The sequence below is a fragment of the Delphinapterus leucas genome, chromosome 16 (genome assembly GCF_059928025.1).
Source record: "Delphinapterus leucas isolate spDelLeu-1000000601 "Yukka" chromosome 16, BTC_Dleu_Yukka2, whole genome shotgun sequence".
Lineage (NCBI taxonomy): Eukaryota > Metazoa > Chordata > Mammalia > Artiodactyla > Monodontidae > Delphinapterus > Delphinapterus leucas.
Window position 1 is genome coordinate 43,136,276 of NC_143144.1, and position 17,130 is coordinate 43,153,405.

General features: G+C 38.7%; 1 protein-coding gene across 8 annotated transcripts in view; it reads right to left on the bottom strand.

Moving 5' to 3' along the window:
- UBE2D1 (ubiquitin conjugating enzyme E2 D1) overlaps positions 1–17,130 on the bottom strand; it is a 39,842-nt gene that overhangs the window by 10,737 nt on the left and 11,975 nt on the right. For 2 of the 8 annotated variants that reach the window (XM_089897851.1, XM_089897849.1), the window contains 3 exons: positions 2,664–2,727; positions 2,539–2,570; positions 149–226 (listed from right to left, as the gene is read on the bottom strand). In XM_089897851.1, coding sequence (XP_089753977.1) covers positions 149–226; positions 2,539–2,570; positions 2,664–2,727 — 174 coding nt within the window. Of the gene's footprint in view, positions 1–148; positions 227–2,538; positions 2,571–2,663; positions 9,453–17,130 lie in introns of those variants that run through there. The other 6 variants (XM_089897856.1, XM_089897852.1, XM_089897850.1 and 3 more) reach the window with 5 other exon arrangements.

Here is a 17,130-nt window from a genome sequence, read left to right on the forward strand (position 1 = left end):
ATTTGAGTAAGAAAGCATTTTAGATTCATTGATTTTACCGAACAGTTTGAACATGCTAACCTACCCACAGTCTTTTCATGAAAATATCTCTGGATAGAGAGTAAAACCCCTGACACAGGAGTCACGTCAATCATAAAAATAAAAATACCTTTGGTGGTTTAAAAGGATAGTCTGTCGGAAAATGTACAGTGAGAAAGAAGACTCCACCTTGATATGCGCTATCAGGCTGAAATTACAAAATCATCACATCAGTGTTTTGATTACTATATTTATTATTAGTAACCCAAGATGATTCCCTCCAAATATACCAGTTTGAAAAAAATACCATCATTTTGTCATAAGTTCAAATCATTTACCTTAAAAACAGGTTTCTCTTTGCAGGCATGAAGGAGGACTTTCCAACAATCATGCCAACATCATAGTTTAAAACAAAACAAAAATAGGACACACACAGTGGAGTGGTGTGACTTGCCCAAACAAATCTGTTCATGAGTATAGACTGTTAAAGATCAGTAAACAGTAAACACACAAGACTGCTGTGAGAAAAGAATAATTTTCTGTAGCAGTAATCAGTATAAAAGAAAAGGGTTGAGGCTAGTGTTTTTCTTCTTAATTATAAAACTTAAGTTCTCACGATCCTTTAAGGGGCAAGAATAGAGATGAACTGAAAGGACCAACTTATGAAAAGAAAAGGCTAAGTGACACTGTTACATAATTTAGACCTCAAATCTTCACTTAGTAGCAGTTTACAAAACAACGTGGGAAATGCAAAAAAGCCCCAAACAAAACTAGATAAATTCAGTTTCATAGAATTATCTAATTAGGAATGAACTTTACAAGAGGAATTTAAGTTTGGCCATATCTCTTTATAGCAATTAGGAAATACTTATAATGTTACAAGCAAGAAAAAAAAAAGGATGATTAAAAAAAAGGAAAAGGGGGAAAAAAGTAGCAAAAATACCTGAAATTCTATTTTAATTCATTTATATTTAATTAAAAGTATCATGTATATTAACATTTTGGTAATAATAGCAAGGCTATCATTACTTCCTCCTTAAGTTTCTACATATACATTAGAGGACTGTACCGTATAATTATTCTTACTATACACATAGTTTAATTCCAGTTCATCAAAAATTATAAGGAATGTAGAAAATGTAAGTTAATTACAATCAACAGATATGGTCTTCTTAGATGTTCAAATTATATTATTGAGTGGCATATTTACATTACTACAATAAAGAGGGTATGAATAACATAATTGTAACCATTTGCTACATGTGATTCACCTGAGAAATATTTGTGATGGGCTATAATTCAAATGGTAAGGGTAAGACTCGATATTATTTTGAAGGTTCTTGGTAAGCAATGAAAATCAAATAACTAGATTCTTATTAAAAGTTGTTAAATAAATATGTTGCACTTCACCCTTTAAAAAACTAACTTAATAAAACAATTTAGTAATTTAAGACACTTACTCAGGACTCCTGCTCTGAAAATTCAATAACTGTTTTATTTTTTAAAAGCTAAGCATGAGGCCATATGATTAAAAACACTATGGCTGGGCTTCCCTGGTGGTACAGTGGTTGAGAGTCCACCTGCTGATGCAGGGGACACGGGTTCGTGCCCTGGTCCGGGAAGATCCCACATGCCGCGGAGCGGCTGGGCCCGTGAGCCATGGCTGCTGAGCCTGCGCGTCTGGAGCCTGTGCTCCGCAATGGGAGAGGCCACAACAGTGAGAGGCCCGCGTACCGCAAAAAACAAAACAAAACAAAAAACAACACTATGGCTTACTAGATAAAGATCTTTCAAGGGAGGGAGGAGAGAATGATGTCAACGGAAACATGTTACTAATGCAGTCTTTACTCAGAAAGTAGATTTGAGCTATCAGTGCCCATTCTTATGCAATCAGATTTTTGCCCACAGAAAGAAAAGTCATAACTGCTTCTCAGGTGTAGAAAGAAATAATCTTAACAAAGGTAATAAGTATGAAGAGAAGCCAGTCATAGAATAGCAGGTAATTCTGAGTTCAGGACAATGCAACAAAAGAGGCAAATTCATGATGTGGCAACAATAGAGCCATTGCAATATTTTATCTGTTCCTCTCACACACAGGAACAGTGATGAAACTTATTGCAAATTGATACTTGTTACTTGTAGGAATTCCATTATTGGGTTAATTAGACTTATTTCTAACCTACTAAAATGTTGATGTGAGAGTAATTACACTTAGTTCTGAACAACTGACTTTCTGTGTTTAAAAAAAGATAAACACGCAGCCTGGTTGCAAATTGTGGGTGATTCATTATTATGCATAATGATCAAGGATTTGGCAAAGTGTTGTAAATGTGTTCCTAGCAAGTATTTGCCACCAGGGCTCTAGAAAATCATCATAAATCCTTTACTCATATTTTGCTTTCTGAGAGATTCAGAGTACAAGAAAGTTCAACCCTAGCCAAAAACATCTGATAAAAGGTGAAATGCCAAGAATGAAGGATGGCTGAGGGGATTAATTTCACACAAATGAATCATACTTACAGGCCCCATAATAGTTGCTTGCCAGTGGAACACTGAAACAAACAAAGGAGTTTTGGAGTCATTAACAAGTGTTCAAACCTGTATTATTAATGGTAGCAAAATCCTAGCAAGAGAGCAAAGCTTACAGTCATCTCCCACAGGTCCAGCGGAACAGTGAGCAGGTGGGTCGCGCTGTAGATCACTCAATTCCTGAAACAAAGCAAAAATACTTAAGGTTAATTCTTTTCCAGTGAAACAAGCATAATAATCCATGAAGACACAAACTACTCATTTAAAAATCATTTTAGGCAGTTCTATTCACAATATGGACACGTAAAATATATTGTCACTGATGGGTAGAAGAATATGGAATGAGGCAGTAAATTCCTTCATGAGATAGCTCCAAACCCTGAAAAAATTAAATGGATTAAAAAATTGTTTTTCTTTAGCATCTCTAAGACAAACTATTTTTGAGTATCTATTATATGCAGGGTAACTTATGTAAATGCTAGGTGTATAATATATAAAAAACAGATCCTACTTCAACCAGTTTATAATCTAATTTGGGAGAGTGAAGGCTCACAGAGAGATGGATATTTAAGGAACAACATGAAGGTTAAATGGAAAGAAAGGAGAGCAGTTGGGCCATATTTTTAAAGGCTAGCACATTGATTCATATGCTCTTTTCTGCTCTCAAGGAAGCAAAGGAAGGATCATGGAAATGGCACAGCTTTAGTTGGCCAGTCCTAGGCTGGCATTCCAATCCTACCATAACTAGCTCTATGACTTTGGGGAAATAATTTACCTTCAGTTGGGAAGGAAATGATCACCACCAACTATGAAAGGTGTAAATTCAATATAAAAGACTATATATTAGAACTGAAGAACCTAATTTAGTTATGAAGATAAGGGAATGTCTTTGAGAAAGTGACATTTCAGCTGAAATCAAAAGGATGAGTGGGAGTCAGTTTTGGGAAAAATGAGTAACGTGAGGCAGAGTGGCATAAGATGAGGATGAAAGAGTAGGCAGAGGCCAGGCAGAAAAGTGAGAACAATACACACCATATTAAGGATCGGGGGTTTTATACCAAGTGCATTGGGAGGGGTTTTAAGACGTAGCATAATCTGATTTAAAAGATGGCTCTGACTGGTCTATGTATTGAATGGATCAAAGATGGGAAAGAGGAGAAGCTACCAGATTAGTTATTACAGGCTATAACAGGCGCTTGGACTGGAGAAGCAGCAGATAAAAGAGGATGGATCTGGGATATTGTGAAAGGCCTACTTATCACAGGATTGACGATGAATTACATGTACAGAGGAAGGAGAAAGGTCACGAATATATATGTTGAAGACTAGCAGCAGCTAATATTTACTCGATGTTTTACCATCTTAATAATCCTGAGAGGTAGGTGTTATTATGCTTCCCATTTTACAAATGAAGAATAAAGGTGACACGCTTCACTGTGTACTCACGGAACTAGTATAGGGTGGAACTGGTATTCAAACCCTGGCAGTGGAACTTCTAGCTTTTTAGCTTCTACAGGTGTAGATACCATTTACTGAGATGTGGGAATATACTAGAAGACATGTTGATTTGGAAAGTAGATACACTGAATCTGTGATCCTTGTGAAATCAAAGGAAAATTTATTCAACATACAGGGCTAGAGCTTAAAAGAGGATTAGAACAGAAATCAGAAAAATCACTGTATATACCTGTTATTTAAAAACTGTGGGACTGATGTAAACATTTTCATGGGAACACATGTAAACAAATATTGCACTCATCAAATCTAAGATGCCATCAATGGTAAATCACATCCTTATTTTATGTACCAATAATTAAGGAGAAACACTGTCAATTAATTTTAAGACACCAACAATTATAAGACGCGTCCAGATTTTAGAAATGTTAAAATGAAAAAGATGTACACCTTAAAATCATTGCAATCAGTTCAGTGTCCTAATAGAGACAAACAAGGAGTAGGGAAAGGCTTTCCTAAGAAAGTGATATATGAGCTAAGTAACCAAGCCAAGTGCAAACTCAAGTCTCCTTCCAAGTCTTCTGGCCTTTTCCAGTATACCTCAGTACTTTCATTTTTGTTTTTGTTGATTTTTCCCCACAGTTCTTGCTGTCCTTCTCTTCCTGACAAGAATTAACTAAACAGTTAGCAGCTTCTTTGGTCCTGGTATAGTTAAACAATAAAGAGGAAGATTTCAGTGACAGTGGTTAAAAAGCAGGGCTTTGGGGCTTCCCTGGTGGCACAGTGGTTGAGAGTCCGCCTGCCGATGCAGGGGACATGGGTTCGTGCCCCGGTCCGGGAAGATCCCACATGCCGCGGAGCGGCTGGGCCCGTGAGCCATGGCCGCTGAGCCTGCGCATCTGGAGCCTGTGCTCCGCAACGGGAGACGCCACAACAGTGAGAGGCCCGCGTACCACAAAAAACAAACAAACAAACAAAAAAAGCAAGGCTTTGAAGCTCAAGTCCAGGTGCCATCACTCATCTGCCTGATGATCTTGGGCAAAACTCTTTTTTTCTTCCTCTATAAGCCTTAGTTTTCTTTAATGCAAAGTGATATTATGACTTGCATCCACAGTTTCTATGACAAACAAGTAAAATGATACATATGAAGCATACAGCAGTCTCTGGCACATAGTAGGCATTCAAATAAATGTAAAGTTAATACAGGATTCATAACAACTATCCAATTCTCTAGTAGCTGAATACAATTACTGAACCAGTTTAAATGACTGGGGGAAGAGCAGTTCCCAAGTCATAGCCCCATTTTTATTTATTTATTTATTTGTTTGTTTGTTTATTTATTTCCTCACCAGGTGGCTTGTGGGGTCTTAGTTCCCCCACCAAGGATCGAACCTGGGTCCCCTGCAGTGGAAGCACAGAGTCCTAACCACTGGACCACCAGGGAATTCCCCATAGCCCCATTTTAGAATAACTGTGCTTTACTTAACTGTTTTCTAATTCGGTCTTTTAGGAGATTGCTTTTGAAAAGATTCATCATGTTGAGTTTTCCAAAGATTAGTGTAAATGGGTAAATTGAACTTCTTGGCCCTTATTTTATTTTATTTTTATTTTTTTAAGAGATAATTTTTAAAAATTTTTATTTATTTATTTTGGCTGTGCTGGGTCTTCGTTGTGGCATATGGGCTTTTCTAGTTGTGGCGTGTGGACCTCTCTAGTTGCAGCATGCAGGCTTAGTCGTGGTATGTGGGATCTTAGTTCCCCGACCAGGAATCGAACCCGGGTCCCCTGCATTGGGAGCACGGAGTCTTAACCACTGGACTACCAGGGAAGTCCCTCTTGGCCCTTACTTTAACTAGAGAACTAGTTAATAAGAAAATGATAGTCTCCTATGAAACAGAAACAGAATCACGGACATAGAGAACAGATTGGTGGTTGCCAAGGGGGAGGGAGTTGGGGGAGGGGTGGAGTGAGAGGTTGGGGTTAGCAGATGCAAGCATTTTTAAAAAAAATTTATTTAATTAATTTATTTATTTTTGGCTGCATTGGGTCTTCGTTGCTGTGCGCAGGCTTTCTTTAGTTGCAGAGAGCGGGGGCTACTCTTCATTGCAGTGCACGGGCTTCTCATTGCAGTGGCTTCTCTTGTTGTGCAGCATGGGCTCTAGGCACGCAGGCTTCAGTAGTTGTAGCGTGCAGGCTCAGTAGCTGTGGTTCGTGGGCTCTAGAGCGCAGGCTCCGTAGTTGTGGCGCACGGGCTTAGTTGCTCCACGGCACATGGGATCTTCCCGGACCAGGGCTCAAACCCATGTCCCCTGCATTGGCAGGTGGATTCTTAACCACTGCACCACCAGGGAAGCCCCAGGTGTAAGCTTTTATATATAGAATGGATAAACAACAAGGTCCTACTGTATAGCACTGAGAACTATATTCAGGATCCTATGATAAACCATAATGGAAAAGAATATATAAGAATGTGTGTGTAGGGACTTCCCTGGTGGCACAGTGGTTGGGAATCCACCTGCCAGTGCAGGGGACATGGGTTCGATCCCTTGTCGGGAGGATCCCACATGCCACGGAGCAACTAAGCCCGTGCACCACAACTACTGAGCCTGCGCTCTTGAGCCCATGAGCTCCAACTACTGAGCCCACGTGCTGCAGCTACTGAAGCCCACCCGCCTAGAGCCTGTGCTCCACAACAGGAGAGGCCACCGCAGTGAGAAGCCCACGCATAGCAACGAAGAGTAGCCCCCACTCACCACAACTAGAGAAAGCCCGTGCGCAGCAATGAAGACCCAACACAGCCATAAATAAATAAATTTTTAAAAATGTGTGTATATATATCTATATATACATATATATATGTATAACTGAATCACTTTGTTGTATAGCAGTAATTAACACAACATTGTAAATCAACTACACTTCAATTAAATATAATTTAAGAAAAAGAAAATAATCTCTAATTGTGGTTAAAAAACTGTAATGATTTGCATGTATATATTTTACGGAGTAATGTATATGCGAGTAAATCATACATAAATACATACAAATGTATTTTGTTTACTAATAAAAAAAACCCAAACCATGTTTTACATGGAATAGCCCTGAATTGTGTTCAAATTTCAAATGTCAGACTGTTCTTTCAAATCCCTTCAAAATAGTATAGAAAAATATTCACTATCATGTTCTTATATTTCTGCGCCCTGATTTTACCTCTTGATAGAAGTTAGACCTAAGGATGAGAAAGATAAAATCTAACAACTGAACTGCAAAGGCCAGGTTCTTTTTTAAAAATTAATTAATTAATTTTATTATTATTATTTTTTTGGCTGCGTGGGTCTTAGCTGTGGTATGCAGGATCTTTGTTGCAGTATGCGAGATCTTTCGTTGTGGCACGCGGGGCTTCTCTCTAGTTTTCACGTGTGGGTTTTCTCTCTCTAGTTGTGGTGCGTGGGCTCCAGATCATGTGGGCTCTGTAGTTTTGTGGCACACAGGCTCTCAAGTTGAAGCACACGGGCTCAGTAGTTGTGGCGCATGGGCTTAGTTGCCCCGCGGCATGTGGGATCTTAGTTCCCCCACCAGGGATCGAACTCATGTTCCCTACATTGGAAGGGAGATTCCTTTTTTTTTTTTTTTTTTAATTAATTATTTTTTAATTTTTTGCTGCACTGGGTCTTCGTTGCTGCTCAAGGGCTTTCTCTAGTTGCAGCAAGCGGGGGCTACTCTTTGTTGCAGTGCACAGGCTTCTCATTGGCGTGGCTTCTCTGGTTGCAGAGCACAGGCTCTAGGAGCGGGGGCTTCAGTAGTTGTGGCACGCGGGCTCAGCAGTTGTGGCTCGCGGGCTCTAGAGCGCAGGCTCAGTAGTTGTGGCGCACAGGCTTAGTTGCTCCGCGGCATGCGGGATCTTCCTGGACCAGGGCTCGAACCCATGTCCCCTGTATTGGCAGGTGGATTCTTAACCACAGTGCCACCAAGGAAGCCCGGAAGGTGGATTCTTTACCACTGGACCACCAGGGAAGTCCCAAGGCCAGGTTCTTTTTTTTTTTTTTCTGAGGATTACAGTTGCCTTTACTTTGCCATTTATCACTTTCAATACTTTATTACTTGTTTTAGAGTGAACATACATTATATATTATACATTATACATATACATCATAATCAGAATTCAAAAGCTTTAATTTTTAAAAGGAAGGCAGGTGGGTAGAAAAAGTGAAGAGCTGGGAGCACAGAGCTGGACGTGCTAGGCTCCGTGCCTGGGTCCTGGGCAGTGAACTCACGCAGCCTTTCTCCTTTTCTCAGGACCATGTTCTCTGTGAAGCCAAGGCCACGTTCTTGTCTATTTAAAGCTCACTTATAGGAAAGAGGCAGCTGATGGTACATCAAACATTCTTAATAGTCACATCAATCATTAAATTACTACTAATACTGACACAGGTGCTTTGGTGAGGAAACTTACGCCTCCTAGACTTTTTTAGGAGGGTCTAAATTTCTAATGTTATTTTTATCAAAATATGTGTCTGCTGCTATATTTAAGATGGATAACCAACAAGGACCTACTGTATAGCACAGGGAACTCTGCTCAATGTTATGTGGCAGCCTGCATGGCAGTTTGGTGGAGAAATGTATACATGTATATGTATGGCTGAGTCGCTTTGCTGTGTACCTGAAACTATCACAACATTGATAATCGCCAAACCCCAATATAAAATAAAAAGTAAAAAAAAATATGTCTGGAAATATGCCCTATTACACTGTTTGGAAATACGCAACTGAAACTATGGTGCATATGCACAGACAGAATGACCAACAGAAAACAAAAGGCACAATACACACCCTCCCCTGCCTACAAAAATAGAGACTTTAAATTTGAAAAATGAAAAATTCTGAGTTGTGCTAAGGAGGTGAAAATATAAAACAAACAAAAACTATAACCAAACAAATCAAAACCCCACCTTTTTGCTCTTAGTCTATTCAGAAGCCAATATGCTTTTAGACAAACACAAGAAATCAAAGACCACTTATACTTTTCCCTTTTGATTTAATTTACACAAAGTTTTTCAGAAATCACCCAATTACCTGATTTATGCTTTCTCTACCATAACTGGCATTCTTATTTATCTACTTCTAGCATCACAGCCACATATGGAGTACTAAAAATAATTTAATGATTCTTATGTTATTTCAAAAGGAAATGCTAGGATCAGTAATCTCTTCCTTTGCTCTTCTCTCCACTCTTTAAGAATTAACACTGAATTATACAAGTTGCTCAAGTCCATAGGATCCTCATAAGATCCAATTTATCCCATGCTGATTAACAGTTAAAGGTCTCAAAGACAAAGCATTTAAAACCATTCATTTTTTTCCACATCTTTATTGGAGTATAATTGCTTCACAATGTTGTGTTAGTTTCTGTTGTACAAAAAAGTGAATCAGCTATATGGATACATATATCCCCATATCCCCTCCCTCTTGAGCCTCCCTCCCACCCTCCCTATCCCACCCCTCTAGGTTATCACAAGGCATCAAATTGATCTCCCTGTGCTCTGCAGCAGCTTCCCGCTAGCATTCCATTTTACATTTGGTAGTGTATGTATGTCAATGCTACTCTCTCTCTTCGTCCCAGGCTTCCCCTTCCCCCTGTGTGTCCTCAAGTCCATTCTCTTTGTCTGCGTCTTTATTCCTGCGCTGCCACTAGGTTCATCAGTACCGTTTTTTTAGATTCCATATATATGCGTTAGCATATGGTATTTGTTTTTCTCTTTCTAAAACCATTCATTTTTAATTATTGTGTGTGTGTGTGTTACAAAAGCAAAACAAAGCAAAACAGTGCTTTGTAGGGAAAAACAAGAGAGAGCAATGAATAAATAGTCAAACATCCATAAGGCGATTACCCAAACCAAACCACTGTCACCGTATTAGAATACCTCCATCCATGGCTTTGGCGGGAAATAAGCATGTCACTTGCTGTTGGAGGGAGTGTTAGTTGAGACAGAACCTTTTGGAGGGAAATTTGGCAATAATTGTGAAAGTGGAAAATGCATATGATCTCTGATGCAGGAATTTCACCTCCTAGTAATAATCATCCAAACAGACAAAGATATATATATATATATATATATATATATATATAAGGATGTTTAGTGAGGCATTCTGTGTAATTATGAAAGACTGAGGATAACCTAAAGGCCCATCAATAAGGGAATGGTTCTATGACATAACCATACTATGATACTACAGCCACTAAAAAGAATGAGATATGTATATGTTGACATCAAAGAACGTTGTATAAAAATAATATAGTTTTTGGGCTTCCCTGGTGGCGCAGTGGTTGAGGGTCTGCCTGCCGATGCAGGGGACACAGGTTCGTGCCCCGGTCTGGGGGGATCCCATGTGCCGCGGAGCGGCTGGGCCCGTGGGCCATGGCCGCTGGGCCTGCGCGTCCGGAGCCTGTGCTCCGCGATGGGAGAGGCCACAGCAGTGAGAGGCCCACGTACCGCAAAAAAAAAAAAAAATAATATATATATATATATATATATATATAGTTTTTGAGTGAAAAATATATGTGGCAAAAGTATGCTCAAGAGATCCCATAATACTATACATGCATAGAAAATAAAAAGAATACACACCAAACTATTAACAGTAGTTATATCTGGCAGTGGGCCGTCACTTTTTATTTATGTCTTTTACATTGTTTCAATTTTTTTGTTTTTTTTTTTGCGGTACGCGGGCCTCTCACTGTTGTGGCCTCTCCAGTTGCGGAGCACAGGCTCCGGACGCGCAGGCTCACCGGCCATGGCTCACGGGCCCAGCTGCTCCGCGGCATGTGGGATCTTCCCGGACCGGGGCACGAACCCATGTCCCCTGCATCGGCAGGCGGACTCTCAACCACTGCGCCACCAGGGAAGCCCTGTTTCAATTTTTTACAATAATTTTTTCAACTTTTTAAAGAAAAAATAATGGTTTTACTCAGGTTCTTATGCATTTTAAGAGAGATGAAATGACACTGTTTTTTCCCCACTACATATATTATAAGCATCTTCTCTCTTTTTTATTAAAAATTTTTGCAAGACAAGGAAAGACTGAGAAACTGTCACAGATTAGAGGATATATATATACATATATACACTAAGGAGACACAACAACTAAATCCAATGTGGGATCCCAGATTGGATCCCTGGACAGCAAAAGAACAGTGGAAAAACTGGTAAAATCTGAATTAGGTCTGTAGTTTAGCTTACAGTACTGTATCACTGTTACTTTCCTCATTTTGATAACTGTACAATGGTTATATATATTGTAAAAATTAGGGGAAATTAGGTGAAGGATATATGAGACCTTTCTGTACTATTTTTTGCAAATTTTCTGTAAGACTAAAATTATTTCAGAATAAAAAATAATGTAGAACTTTTTTTTACATATTCCAAAACTTAATTCACTATTTTCCTTCCCAAGCTTGCTTCTTTTTCTGTGTTCCCTATATTTATTAATGGGATTATTAGTCTCCTAGTCACCACGCTCATTTTGACTCCCGTTTCTCTAGTTCATCTTGTCAGAGGAAGAGTATAATATATTCTACCTTAATACCTATTACATTACCTCAAAAATCTATTACAGTTCAACTATAATTGCTTCCCAATACTCTATGAATTACTTGCATAACAATCTTCTAAAAGCACAGCTCGGTTTATTTCATTTTTCTGCTTAGAAGATGTCAGTGACTCCCCATTGCTTATTAAAGACCAAACTCAACCAACTCTTTTCATTATCTAGTCCTAACCCTACACTTTCAATTGGGTTCCCCTTCACAAACATCCCCAGTAATTCTCCAAAGAATGCCCTTGGGTTTTCTAAAACACTTTCAGGAGGTCTGTGAGGTCAAAATTAATTTCGTAATAAAACTAAGATATTTGCCTTTTTCACTCTCAATTATCTCATGGGTATACAGTGTTTTCCAGTTTAAGAATATTTGATACTGTAACAGATTGAATGCATGAGCAGATGTGAGAATTCAACTGTCATTTATAAGCCTGACTATAATGAGATCTGAACACGTATAAAGCAATGACACTCTACTTTTGTTTTGGAATATACAGTTATCTTTAATAAAAATTTTATTATTTTAATATGCAATGGGTTTATTGTTATTTTTAAATTACTAAATAATTTTAAATTTCTGTTTTAAGTTCTCATATGGTAAATATTAATACATATAGCCTATACAAACAAAAGCTCTTTGAGGCACTCAATACTTTTAATATAAGGGGGTCCCGAGACCAAAAAGTTTGAGAACCACTTAGTCAGGTCTAGCCTGCATACTTGTTCCCTGTATATGACTAAAGTTTTCTGACCTTCATAATTTTCCTTCTCTAAAAACAACCTTCCTTCTAACTCCCTGTGCCCAAATTTTATCCATTCTCCTTAACAGTGGCTGTCTTCTCAATGACCACTTTAAAAATATGAGTTTTGGAGTCAGACCTGGCCTTGCTACTGACCCTTACTAGCTATGTGACCTTGGGCAACTCACTTAACCTCTTGCTCAAATGCCTCATATGGGGACATCACTGGAAGAGCTATACTGAGAATTAAATGAAAACACATAAGTGAAGTAACTAGCTTAATACCTGGCCTATAAAATAGATGCTCAAGAAATTCTAATTTCCTCCTTCCCTTTCCTCTTCTCCCAGAATATTATTTTAAAACTAAGACTTTTTTGCATTTTATTCATGAATTCCTCCACAATACTTAGAACAATGCCTTTCATATAAGGTGCTTGATATTGTTTGAGTTAAACAATATAATTTAAGGAATCGCTTGATACAACCCCTATGGAGAAGAGTACGGAGGTTCCTTAAAAAACTAAAAATAGAACTACCATATGATCCAGCAATCCCATTCCTGGGCATACATCCACAGAAAACCATAATTCAAAAAGAGTCATGTACCACAATGTTCATTGCAGCTCTATTTACAATAGCCAGGACATGGAAGCAACCTAAATGTCCATGAACAGACAAATGGATAAAGATGTGGTATATATATACAATGGAATATTACTCGGCCATAAGAAGGGATGAAATTGTGCCATTTGCAGAGATGTGGATGGACCTAGAGACTGTCATACAGAGTGAAGTAAGTCAGAAAGAGAAAAACAAATATCCTATATTAATGCACATATGTGGAATCTAGAAAAATGGTACAGATGAACTTACTTGCAAAACAGAGACAAAGGTGTAGAGAACAAACATATGAATACCAAGGGGAGAAGGCAGGGTGGGATGGATTGGGAGATTGGGATTGACATATATACACTACTATGTATGAAATAGATAACTAATAAGAACCAACTATACAGCACAGGGAACTCTACTCAGTGCTCTATGGTGACCTAAATGGGAAGGAAATCCAACAAAGAGGGGATATATGTATACGTATAGCTGATTCACTTTGCTGTACAGCAGAAACTAACACAACATTGTAAAGCAACTGTATTCCAATTAAAAAAAAAAAAAGGAAGAGCGTGATCAGCAGAGCATAGATACCTCAAATTTCTATTTTTTAGAAATGCAGGGGCTTCCCTGGTGGCACAGTGGTTGAGAATCCGCCTGCCCATGCGGGGGACACGGGTTCGAGCTCTGGTCTGGGAAGATCCCACATGCCGCGGAGCAACTAAGCCCGTGCGCCACAACTACTGAGTCTGCGCTCTAGAGCTTGCGAGCCACAACTACTGAGCCTGTGCACCATAACTAATGAAGCCCATACACCACAACGAACAGTAGCTCTGGCTCGCCGCAACTAGAGAAAGCCCACGCGCAGCAATGAAGACCAGTGCAGCCAAAAATAAATAAATAAAATAAATTTATTTTTAAAAATGTAAATGATTAGATTTGGCAATAGAATCAGAATTAATCACTCCCCTATGTAGATATGCGGACTGCATATAATAAAAAAAATCTTAATAACAAGTGTTGAGAGAATAGTGCAGGTCACTTAAAAAAGACTGGGGTGGCCTTTTAAATAACATATAATAACATCTAGAAATGAACCTCAAAAGAATATTAATCATTAAGGTATCAAAAACGCATGCCACTGCCACAACTATTTTCAATTTACAGAATGTATGATATTCTAGCAAAGTGTCCAAAGCCACACAAAATTCTTGTGAGTCTTTTTTGTTTTGGTTCTTCTGATTTAGAAGACCGCAAAACTCTAAATATGCCATCCTTATTGTTTATTTAAGATGCTGCTGACCTACTTTCAGAACGTAGCTTTGGGCTGCTTTTCCAAGAGGAGTTAGGGGTTTGTGCTGAGCTGACCTAGTCTCAAAGTTAAGCTGTCTTCCAAACACTGGCAATCCTTGGTGACAGAGCTACGCATACTCAGAGCTGCACTCTGTGGCATGGACTGAGTTTTTTTTTCTTACTTGTTCCAAGCTCAATTTAACCAGCTGAACTAATTATAGCAGGAGTTTGTTTATTAAGCACTTCCACATCCTTTCTAATAGGGATCATGACTCTGATTTTATACTCTCGTCCCAACTCCAATGTTTTAAACATTTATTTTTAATGGTATAAGATTATGATAGTAATAAAAATCCTCACAAGTCACTAGTCAGGCACATTTGTTGATGATTGAACTGGGGCATGAAATTCAAGGAGAACTCATTTGTGGAAAAAAGTAACTTTATAAGATATATTGGGTTGGCCAAAAAGTTCGTTCGGTTAGTGAATACATTGTTCAATGAAGTTCTTCATGAAAATGAAAAACGTGCCTTTTATTTTTACTTAAAACTGAATGGACTTTTTGGCCAACCCAACAGTTTAGAAGATATAGGTTACAAGTAGTTGTGCCTCCAAGAAAATACATATAAGAGTAGCTACGAGCCTCAAGGGTCACCTTCTGAATGTGTTCATTAAAGTTTAGATCACTCAAGGGAGCCCTAGAAAGAAAGTTTCTCCTAGGACAGAAGTATGATCTAGGAAGGAACTGGTATAAAATATCTTGACTGACACAAACTACTTTCTTTCTTTTTTGTTAAATTAATAAACTACTTTCTAAATAAAAAATAAACTCAAATATGAAACATTAAAAGGTTGTAAGAGCTGGGAAATTCTGAAAAGCCGCATGGATTGCCTCAGAGTTTCTTTCTTACTCCACCCCTTTAAACTTGTGGCGCACCACAGTAATCGAACACAAATAACCCTCATTTTACAAACGAGGATTGCTGGAGCATAGTAAAAGATCATGTTTTATTTACTTATTTTAATTAATGAATTTATTCATTTATTTTTAGCTGCATCAGGTCTTCATTGCTGGGCGCATGTGGGCTTTCTCTAGGTGCGGAGAGTGGGGGCTACTCTTCATTGGGGTGCGCGGGCTTCTCATTGCAGTGGCTTCTCTTGTTGTGGAGCACGAGCTCTAGGCACGCGGGCTTCAGTAGTTGTGGCACACGGGCTCATTAGTTGTGGCTTGCAGGCTCTAGAGCGCACGCTCAGTAGTTGTGGCGCACGGGCTTAGCTGCTCCACGGCATGTGGGATCTTCCCGGACCAGGGCTCGAACCCGTGTCCCCTGCATTGGCAGGCTGATTCTTAACCACTGTGCTACCAGGGAAGTCCCAAGATCATGTTTTTGTTTTTGTTATAATTTGCCAGTTATTACAAGCAGCACTCAGGGCTGCTGCATTTGCCCCACAGGCCATGTGTGCCAACTCCAAGGGGCGCCATTCACATAGATTTCAATGTGAGTGGTGCTCCCTGGGGCTCTACAAAGCTCCATTACAGAAAGCTGCACATTTTAAAAATGGACAGCATATCCTTTAAACCCAATTTAGGATATTATCACTGTTTTGAATAAACAAATAGCACTTCTGATGTAGAAGCAAAAGTGATGGTGTTTGACATCTGAGTGGTACCATGAGCACTTATTTTAACTTCATCAATGTGCTGAAAATGGAAAGAAAATGGCAAACTTGGAATTCAAAAATTAAAAGTGAACACAGTGACATTCTAGTGGAGGGAAAAGGAAAAATTTTTTCAATAGGTGGTGCTAGGTCAACTGGGTATCCATATAGAAAAAGAAAAAAAAGGGACTTCCCTGGTGGTGCAGGGTATCCAAATGGCCAACAAGCACATGGGAAGGGCCGCAGCTTCATTAGTCATCAAGGAAATGCAAATTAAAACCAAAATACAATGTCATTACAACCTCCAAAGGTGAAAATTAAAAAAGAAGAAAAGTACAAATGTTGACAAAGATGTGAAGCTACTGGAACTCTCATATGTCACTGGTGGAAGGGGAAAAATCTGACAGTAATCATTAAAGGTGAACATGACCCGGCAATTCAACTGCCAGTTACACAGAGAGAAATCATATAATGTAAAAGATGGCTATCAAATAATGAGACTAGTTATAACTCCATATATGAAAAGAACTCGTTATAGTAAACACGCTGTGTGTATACATGTATTTTGTGTATCTTTCAATTTCATTTCCAGTGGCTTTTTAAATTGAAAATTGAAATACACAGTTTTAACTTCTGTCTTCTTTTAAACAAAGTAAGCTTAAAACAAACCAATCTTATACTTAAACATAGACCATGCAATAAATATCATCAATATGGTGAAAGTATGCCCCCAGATAGTCTGTATCAATGAAGCAGTTTTCTATTCCAATCTGACACTCATAAAAATACTAATTAAATTTCAAAATAAAAATACAGGATACAATAATGAAAGGCAGATTATAAGATATTGTCCCTATCTAGATAGTGTCCCTAGACTGGCACTATGAGTCCACAAAAACATGTACTTAAGGAATTTATATAGCCTTACATGGCTAAGCACCTCTAGTCTTGTTCAGATTTCTATATCGAACTAGACACAAAGAAAAGTACTGAGAGGCCTGAAACTGAATTTTAAACTGGCACAGATGGCATGTTTATAACATCCCCACAATATGCTGAGTGTTCTCCATAAAACCAAGCTAGACAGTCCCTGCCTCTAGGGGACTTAAAATCTAAAAGTAGATGAGGCAGCCTAATTCAAAGAAAGTAAACAAATAAAAGGAAACAAAGAAGGGAATGTAAGAGCAGAGAGGCCTGCATTAATCTCTCAGCTCCCCGAAGGGTAACAGGC